Below are 9,791 nucleotides of genomic sequence, written 5' to 3' on the forward strand. Positions count from 1 at the left end.
GTTTCACTTTCCACATTCCCTGGGATTGAAGGCTTAAGTGCCCGTTCGCTGTGTAAGCGTTAACGCTACTCACTCTACCTTCTAGCGAACGTTACGTAACCTATCAACCCTCCAAGTACACAATATCTTCTGGATCTATCTAACATTTAGAAAAACACATTACCCGTAAAGACGGGTACCTCTCTTAAGCGAACCTACGCATGCACCACACCCACGTGGAAGCCAATTTACTATCTTGCATTACCAAGCTCCCCCTACCCCCTCCCCCACCCTCATTACAGCCCATGTTGTCATGCAGCTCAACGGATAGTTTACACGTTAATCTAAAATAAACTGTAATATTAGAAACATTAACTGTAACAAGGATTACATATTACAAGCAGCCCGAGAACAATAATACATCAAGAACTTCAACAAACTATGTAGATCTAAGGCAAAGTTAAATTTACAGAAGGGTTCCATATACCGCCATGCAAAAAGAGCCACATATATATATATATGGATGATCTAGTCAAATCAGCCGACTCCTTGAAGGCTTAAGGTGTTACTACTGCTTGGCTTAGACTCCGTTATAAGTATCTCTAAGAATTTGCATTACCTGCTAATGTAGACATGACTAAATGTAAACTGCATCGGTAAAATTATTCGTACACCCTCCGTCATGTGGTGGAGCGCGAAATGATCAAATTAGCAGCCCATCCTCTTAAAATGAAGGTACAGTACTTAAGAGTAATATGTTGTCGAAGATACAAATATGTCGTGATGGACCACCAGAAACTTCATTGTATGTTGCTAATAAAATCTAACCTAACCTAACCTGTTAGATGGGAGCCGGTCGGCCGAGCGGACAGCACGCTGGACTTGTGATCCTGTGGTCCCGGGTTCGATCCCGGGCGCCGAAGAGAAACAATGAGCAGTATTTCTTTCACCCTATGCCCCGTTACCTAGCAGTAAAATAGGTACCTGGGTGTTAGTCAGCTGTCATGGGCTGCTTCCTGGGGGTGGAGGCCTGGTCGAGGACCGGGGGGACACTAAAGCCCCGAAATCATCTCAAGATAACCTCAAGATAACCTAACCAGCCTGGCCTGACAGTTGAGTGGACCTCGGATTCAATCCGTAGTCCTGAGGTTCCGGGTTCAATCCCCGGTGAAGGTTGAAACAAATGGGCAGTTTCTTTCACCCTGATGCACCTGTTCACTTAGCAGTAAATAGGTACCTGGAAGTTAGACAGCTACTACGGGATGCTTCCTGGGGGATGTGTAAGAAAGGAGGCGGCCTGGTCGAGGACCGGGCCTCGATCAAGATAACCTCAAGAAGATAACCATGCAAAGCCTGACGGACACTATCCGAGGCCTAAGATAGTATATTAGGGGCCCCCCATTAGTGTAGGGGTCCCGGTAGTACAGTCGGGTTCGTTCTCGACTTACAATCGATAATTTCGAGTTCGAATCCCGGGCGGGACTCAAACGGCTACTTATTTCCCATCACATAATGCTCCTGTTCACCTAGTAGCAAGTAGATCAGCTTCTTGTGGGGTTGAATCCTGGATCAGGTTCAGTACTTCCACATTAGAGGGCGAGACCTCGACATAAGCCATTTTTTTAGGCTTATTTTTTAATATACACACACACTGGCTGCCTCCCCCCCCCCCCCAACACAATTATAAAATTATATGCCTGTGCTATATTAGGCCTAGGAATATTTACATTTGGTTTCTAGCTTTTTTGTCCAGACTGTATACAAGATACAAAAAGTGGGTTACTGGGGCTCCATTGCTACACACTGGTTCGATCCACAACAGTTACAAAATGTACTATCAAAACAAGATAGTTTGGAATTTAGGAACATCTCTATAACAATTGTTAACGAAACTTGTCAACATTTCATTCAAAATTACCTATGGGAAATTACCCGAGCCTATTATGTGCCCCTGTAGCCACTATACCACTACAGCCCACAATAGGATGGGTGTGGAGAGTGTAATAAATGAACTAAACATGAATCAAATGAAATTCGGGAAATTGTGGGTTAGAAGATCTCTGCCAAGGACCTGGTCTTCAAGCCCACCGTAACTGGCCATGCATGTGCGTGCGTGCGTGTGTGTGTGTGTGTGTGTGTGTGTGTGTGTGTGTGTGTGTGTGTGTGTGTGTGTGTGTGTGTGTGTGTGTGTGTACTCACCTAGTTGTACTCGCCTAGTTGTGTCTGCAGGATCGAGCATTGACTCTTGGATCCCGCCTTTCGAGCATCGGTTGTTTACAGCAATGACTCCTGTCCTATTTCCCTATCACACCTGGTTTTAAAATTATGAATAGTATTTGCTTCCACAACCTGTTCCTGAAGTGCATTCCATTTCCCCACTACTCTCACGCTAAAAGAAAACTTCCTAACATCTCTGTGACTCATCTGAGTTTCAAGCTTCCATCCATGTCCTCTCGTTCTGTTACTATTCCGTGTGAACATTTCGTCTATGTCCACTCTGTCAATTCCTCTGAGTATCTTATACGTTCCTATCATGTCCCCCCTCTCCCTTCTTCTTTCTAGTGTCGTAAGGCACAGTTCCCTCAGGCGCTCTTCATACCCCATCCCTCGTAGCTCTGGGACGAGTCTCGTTGCAAACCTCTGAACCTTTTCCAGTTTCATTATATGCTTCTTCAGATGGGGACTCCATGATGAGGCGGCATACTCTAAGACTGGCCTTACGTAGGCAGTGTAAAGCGCCCTAAATGCCTCCTTACTTAGGTTTCTGAATGATGTTTCTGAATGATGTACTTCAAAGGGGACAATTCTAGGAGTAAATACCATGCGATAATTAATTCAAATTTCAGTGTTACCTGGAAGCTTTAAATTTTCCCAAGTGACAAAATCAGAACAACTTAATTGAAGTTCATAAAAAAAAGGCGTTTATTGGGTTGAAATTGAAATTGAAATTGAAATAAGTTTATTGAGGTAAAATACACACAAAGGGATGAGGTAGCTCAAGCTATTCTCACCCCGTTACTTTTATTGGGTTTGACTTGACCAACTCGCCGAGGAAAATGATAATGACTCAATTAATTTAACTTGTCTACACACTTTAAAATTGTTGATAAATGGTTAACAAATACACCTGCCTCTCAATCTCGACTTATATATTTATACTATAAGAGATAATGTATGTCCAAAATTATAGGCCAGATGATGACTCGCCCAAATTTGCAGGGGGAGTGGACTGGGGTGCGGAACGGTTATAGGTTGCTGTTGGGTTTTCCTAAGCTAAATACTTAAATACATTATTAGCAATTATAAAGACTACCATTTTCGTGGTAGGGAATGAATATGTTTATCTCTCAGAATGTTTAGTAATAGGTTTATTGTTTGTGATGTGTGTATGTATGTATGAACACGATGTACTGAACGGGGTGAGAATAGCTCGAGCTACCTCATCCCTTTGTGTGTATTTTACCTCAATAAGCTTATTTCAATTTTCGTGGAGTAAAGTGTGAAATATAACGTGTGAATTCCGTGGAGTATTACCGAAAACGGAAGACAAAACTAAATAATACAAAGATATGAGAAATCCCCCTCAAGCACAATTTGTACTTTTTTAGTGGTGTGATGGAAAGATATGGGAGAGAGACCCGGGTGCAGCTGGGTCTGGGTTTCCTTCTATATATGAAAGTCCGTCGAAGGTTGGACCAGGGGGGGGGGGGAATATGGAGAATGGCGAGAAGGTGGAACATTAGGGGGAGACGAGAGGGAAGAAGACGGATAAATAGGGGGAAGAAGGAAAGAGGAAGAAGGGATCGAGAGGGGAGGGGGTCGAGGGGGGGAAAGGGAAAGAGGGAAAGGGTCGAGGGGGTGGATAGGGGGGAGGGGTCGATAAGGGGGAGGGGGGAGGGGTCGATAAGGGGGAGGGGGGAGGGGATGAGGGGGGGAGGGGATGAGGGGGGGAGGGGTCGAGGGGGGAGGGGTCGAGGGGGGAGGGGTCGAGGGGGGGAGGGGTCGAGGGGGGAGGGGTCGAGGGGGGGAGGGGTCGAGGGGGGGAGGGGTCGAAGGGGGGGGGACGGGTCGAGAGGGAGGGAGGGGGGGACGGGTCGAGAGGGAGGGAGGGGGGGAAACGGGTCGAGAGGGAGGGAGGGGGAAACGGGTCGAGAGGGAGGGGGAAACGGGTCGAGAGGGAGGGGAAACTAGTCGAGAGGGAGGGGAAACGAATCGAGAGGGAGGGGGGGGGGAGAAACGGGTCGAGAGGGAGGGGGGGGGGAGAAACGGGTCGAGAGGGAGGGGGGGGAAACGGGTCGAGAGGGAGGGGGGGGGAAACGGGTCGAGAGGGAGGGGGGGGGAACGGGTCGAGAGGGAGGGGGGGGGGAACGGGTCGAGAGGGAGGGGGGGGGGGGAACGGGTCGAGAGGGAGGGGGGGGGGAACGGGTCGAGAGGGAGGGGGGGGGGAACGGGTCGAGAGGGAGGGGGGGGAACGGGTCGAGAGGGAGGGGGGGAACGGGTCGAGAGGGAGGGGGGGGAACGGGTCGAGAGGGAGGGGGGGAACGGGTCGAGAGGGAGGGGGGGGAACGGGTCGAGAGGGAGGGGGGGGAACGGGTCGAGAGGGAGGGGGGGGAACGGGTCGAGAGGGAGGGGGGGGGAACGGGTCGAGAGGGAGGGGGGGGGGAACGGGTCGAGAGGGAGGGGGGGGAAACGGGTCGAGAGGGAGGGGGGGAAACGGGTCGAGAGGGAGGGGGGGGGAAACGGGTCGAGAGGGAGGGGGGGGGAAACGGGTCGAGAGGGAGGGGGGGGGAAACGGGTCGAGAGGGAGGGGGGGGGAAACGGGTCGAGAGGGAGGGGGGGGGAAACAGGTCGAGAGAGGGGGAGGGGGGGAAACGGGTCGAGAGGGAGGGGGGGAACGGGTCGAGAGGGAGGGGGGGGGAACGGGTCGAGAGGGAGGGGGGGAACGGGTCGAGAGGGAGGGGGAGGGGAGCGGGTCGAGAGGGAGGGGGGGGCTACGGGTCGAGAGGGAGGGGGGAAGGAACGGGTCGAGAGGGAGGGGGGAAGGAACGGGTCGAGAGGGAGGGGGGAAGGAACGGGTCGAGAGGGAGGGGGGAAGGAACGGGTCGAGAGGGAGGGGGGGGAACGGGTCGAGAGGGAGGGGGGGGGGAACGGGTCGAGAGGGAGGGGGGGGACGGGTCGAGAGGGAGGGGGGGGGACGGGTCGAGAGGGAGGGGGGGGGGAACGGGTCGAGAGGGAGGGGGGGGGAACGGGTCGAGAGGGAGGGGGGGGGAACGGGTCGAGAGGGAGGGGGGGGGGAACGGGTCGAGAGGGAGGGGGGGGGGAACGGGTCGAGAGGGAGGGGGGGGAACGGGTCGAGAGGGGGGGGGAACGGGTCGAGAGGGGGGGGGAACGGGTCGAGAGGGAGGGGGGGGGAACGGGTCGAGAGGGAGGGGGGGGAACGGGTCGAGAGGGAGGGGGGGGGGAACGGGTCGAGAGGGAGGGGGGGGGAACGGGTCGAGAGGGAGGGGGGGGGGAACGGGTCGAGAGGGAGGGGGGGGGGAACGGGTCGAGAGGGAGGGGGGGGGAACGGGTCGAGAGGGAGGGGGGGGGGAACGGGTCGAGAGGGAGGGGGGGGGGGAACGGGTCAAGAGGGGAAGGAACAGGCCAACACCTGGAACCTGACCAACCCATCTCTAGGGAAAGAATTGACCAGAAACTGGTATAGGGGATTAAGCGGTCAGAGAATAAGGATGAAAGATTAAAGAAAAACCTCATGAACACACAATATATAAATATAAAATTTTAATAAGACATTGTAACATTCCCTATCAGTTTTTTTCCTTAAAAATTTTTCTTTTTCTTTGTGATCGTCAATTGCATATTTTATATACGTATATATATATATATATATATATATATATATATATATATATATATATATATATATATATATATATATATATATATATATATATATATATATATAATAGAAAATTGTGTGCTGAACATGTATTGTATATTAATCCACAAGTTAAAATTTGCAAAATTATAAATTGCTTAGAGAAATTCGGCTTGTTAGGCAATTCTGGTTAATTCGTACAATATACCCATATTTTTTTTAATATACAGTACACACACACACATCATACTCTAGAATCCCAAGACCACATATTTCTCGGCTTTTATCACACAAGTACCAATTTATGAGGAAAATATAGCCCTGACATTAAACTTAATGTACAGTATATAACTAGTATACTAAAGGGTCTAGCATGGTTAAGCTCAAAATACAGCAAATAAAAATAGGAAATCGAGCTTGGTATGGGGTGAGGCATACCAGCCATACTGGACAAGTTTACCCCCTCACTAATCTTAACTTTCCTTGGCCTCAGCAACCACACAGTTGCTGTGTGTGGTACAGAGGCATAAAACCTCTGTGGTCTCTACTGGTTACACAACTACAACCCAAGCACAACTAGGCAAGTACTAGGAGAGCCATGGCGTGGTTTATAATAATTACTTTTATATTTAGAAACTAAAAAAAGCTGAAAAACATCCTTTACAAAGGATTCAAGCGTGATCGTTACTACACGGGAGGCATTGTTAAACTGAGGCGCGGTTGCTCGTTCCACCAGGAACCAAGCACTCGGTCGACCCATGTGTGTATCAACAAACCTGCAAATCGAGGAAAAGCTCAAACTGAATCGAATTTTACTTCAAAATTGAACGCGTAACCCCAAAAATCGTAAGTCGAGGTTCCACTGTACTTTATTAATATCCTTGGGTGTGTCACAATGGAAAGATTGCTGATATTCTGAAGAGAAGAATTTTGCACAAAGAATGTAAACGTTTTAAATGTTTACCCGTATTTATAGATAATGTATTATTGATGTCTTTGCATTTGTACTTATTTAAATATTTTTATGCCTTTGTGTATACAATATTTGAATACAACTACCTGCATATAGAGAAATGTAAATGTTCATTACCCCAAAATGTCAAATAATATGATCTATCACATGCTTGATGAATGTAAACGTACGAAGATATCATATTAAATGGGTTAAGAATAGCTTGGGCTACCTCCTCCCTTTGTGTGTGTCTAACATTTTCAATTTCAACTTAATGGTGGAACTAGCAGTAGAATTACCTATGTACAGTACTTACAAGATGAGAGCTGTGCTCGTGGTGTCCAGTCTTCCCAATGATCTTTGTCATATGACTTTTTGAAACATCTGTTCTGAATTTATTATCTCCAGCCAGGATTTGAATTTAGTTTGTCACTTGTGAGAGGAGTCTTAACCACTCTAATCCAAGTTGTTTTTGTAAAAAAAAAAGTGTGATTTGAATGTGCGGGTTCAACCTGGTGACTATTAGAACTTTGATGGTTTTTACCGTGTTCCACCACCATGCACTCTTTGTTGTTTTGTCTACTTCCTTTTTGGTCTAAAAAATTAATATGCTCATTTTGTATGTACTGAACACTATTCTATTTTTCCATTGTAATGTTCCATGCCTTTCACATTAAAATCTAGACATACTAGATCAAGGCAATGTCATTTATCTAGTGGATGAAAGTACCAGCATTATAACTTATCTAACCTGTACTATTTAGCAATATCTACAACTAAAGCACAATACAGATGACAAAGAATGACCACAATACATCTCATTCAAAATCTGTGGTAAGGGGAAAAAATGTCAACTTTTTACTTACTTTAGCTGAAGATCAATACTATTGAGCCAATTCATGAGTGAGTCGAGGCCTTCCTGGACACCCTGGCATTGGACAAGGGCAGTGTCTAGGTCCTGGCAGCGGATTCCTAGGCGGTCAGCAAGTTCAGCATAACGGTCAGCCAGTTCCTCTGGAGGTTGTTCAATGGCCTGTTGTTCTCTAGCATCCAGCTCACCCTCCAGGGCACGGAGTAGAGAGGCTGCTGTTGCACGACAGTTATCAAACAATCGTGACTGAGCTACCACATCATTGTTGATTGCCTTAGCTTTATCTAATTGGTCTTGAACGCTCTTAGGCTCAGCACCAACAGGTTCTTGCAGAATGCGTACCACCTTTACCTCAGTGTCTTTGAGCCAGCGGGTAGCCTTTTCAATGGCTTCTGTATAGTCACGTTGTTTATTACCAACACTTGTCGCCTACAGGAAAAAATGATTAAATATTAGTCTTATTTTATCCAATACATATATATATATGCTCAGATAGTCTTCTTTATATACAGTATACTAAATTAATTTAGAAAATTTATTTAACTTACCCTGTCAACGAGCTTATTGGCACGTGCTAGCAGATCCTTGAATTCTGCACTAACATCATCAGCAGCATCACGAACCACAGAGTCTGGATCAGCTTGTAACAATGGGTAGCGCTCTGGCAAAGATGTGCGGAAGTTATTCACAGTACGCAAGTATAAACTTGATTCATCTAGGAACTTCTGTGTGGCCATGGTAATGAAACGCAAGTCAGCTTGATGGGCAATCACATCCCCCAGGAAGTCTCGACACCCTTGCTCATGGATTTTAATCTTATTAAGGTCTGAGCAAAGCCGCTCCTTCTCCAATAGGGTCTTTGTGGCTTGATTCAACCAAGTGAGGAAGAGAGCAATCTCTTTTTCATATTTTGAAAATTCTTCCATGGCAGTTGTGAGACGACGGTGTGTGGTGTCGGCTTGAACCACACAGTGGTCATAGCGTTGCTTAAGAATGGTAGCAGCCTGGTCTAGTGACTCTAGTTCCTCACGTGATAGAACCTCACCCCCTTGGTTTACCACTTGCCTCACACCATCCAAGCATGTACCCAGAGGCCGGAACATCTCGTCAAGTTCATCCTTAATGGCCTGCAACATAAAATTTCAGTCACTTAGAACTGTACCAACTTACAAATGATTACATCTACTAAACTTTAAAATTAGTAAGTATCTCAATTTAATTGAATTTCAGTACTCAAAAGGTGTGTATAAATTTATAATGCTTAAAAAATTAGAACATCTAAAAACTTCCTTGTTGAATGCAATACTGTACAGTATTGTACTTTAATAAAGAATAACATGACATTTCAATTAAGCCAATTTCACTTAAAAAGATTCTCAAAAACGTCCCAAGGACTTTCAATACACACCTTGACTGTGTTAATCTGGTTGCGGAGTCCATTAGTATTCTCACTAACAGGCTCTTGTTCTGCCAGGCGTCGTTCAATCTCGCTCACCTTATCAATTATATCCACAATGGTTGTATCACACTGTCTGTACTTCTCAATCATGGCTTGCTGTAATATGAACACATTCTATGTTACCAGCTGCTCCTGACGCAGTGGCTAACCCAGCGGCTGCTGACAACTGCTCATTCAATGGTCATCTTCAATCAAATGATGACCAAAGAACCCCAAAGTCATCAACATACCCAAGGCAACTGCTACTGCGCCCATTTATAACACTACAACAAACTCAAAGCTACGTGCTTATTCAACAATGCTACAATACTGTAAATAAAATGCTTTGGATGCAACATGACCAGCGTACAATACAAAATAAAATAAATGATGGATAGTGTAAGAATATTGTTAGTAAAGCTTCTATTGTAGGAGGTGTACATGTCTGCAGGTGTTGATTGGACAAGAGGTAGGGAGGGCAGAAGGATGTAGGATGGCAGGAGGTGGGAGGAAATCTAAGGTCACAGGGTCTGAGGGTCACACAAGCCACGGAGAGCAGGCAGTCACAAAGCCCACGGTCCATGACAGTCAGCCAAGTCGTAATGCACAGGAAACAATTTTTTGCAGGCACAATGAAATACTTGTAGCGCCAAAGAAATTCAAAATAAACCTT

At 46.7% G+C, this 9,791-nt stretch overlaps 1 protein-coding gene across 45 annotated transcripts in view; it reads right to left on the reverse strand.

Annotated features, from left to right (window-relative positions):
* shot (dystonin-like protein short stop) overlaps positions 1-9,791 on the reverse strand; it is a 629,765-nt gene that overhangs the window by 97,754 nt on the left and 522,220 nt on the right. For all 45 annotated transcript variants that reach the window (XR_011222655.1, XM_069303987.1, XM_069303980.1 and 42 more), the window contains 3 exons: positions 9,089-9,235; positions 8,229-8,807; positions 7,676-8,109 (listed from right to left, as the gene is read on the reverse strand). Coding sequence is in view for 44 of the 45 variants with exons in the window: in XM_069303987.1 (XP_069160088.1) it covers positions 7,676-8,109; positions 8,229-8,807; positions 9,089-9,235 (1,160 nt within the window). In the remaining variant the exon portion in view is untranslated. The remainder of the gene's footprint in view (positions 1-7,675; positions 8,110-8,228; positions 8,808-9,088; positions 9,236-9,791) is intronic.

The sequence above is a fragment of the Procambarus clarkii genome, chromosome 51 (assembly GCF_040958095.1).
Source record: "Procambarus clarkii isolate CNS0578487 chromosome 51, FALCON_Pclarkii_2.0, whole genome shotgun sequence".
In the NCBI taxonomy this organism is placed as follows: Eukaryota; Metazoa; Arthropoda; class Malacostraca; order Decapoda; family Cambaridae; genus Procambarus; species Procambarus clarkii.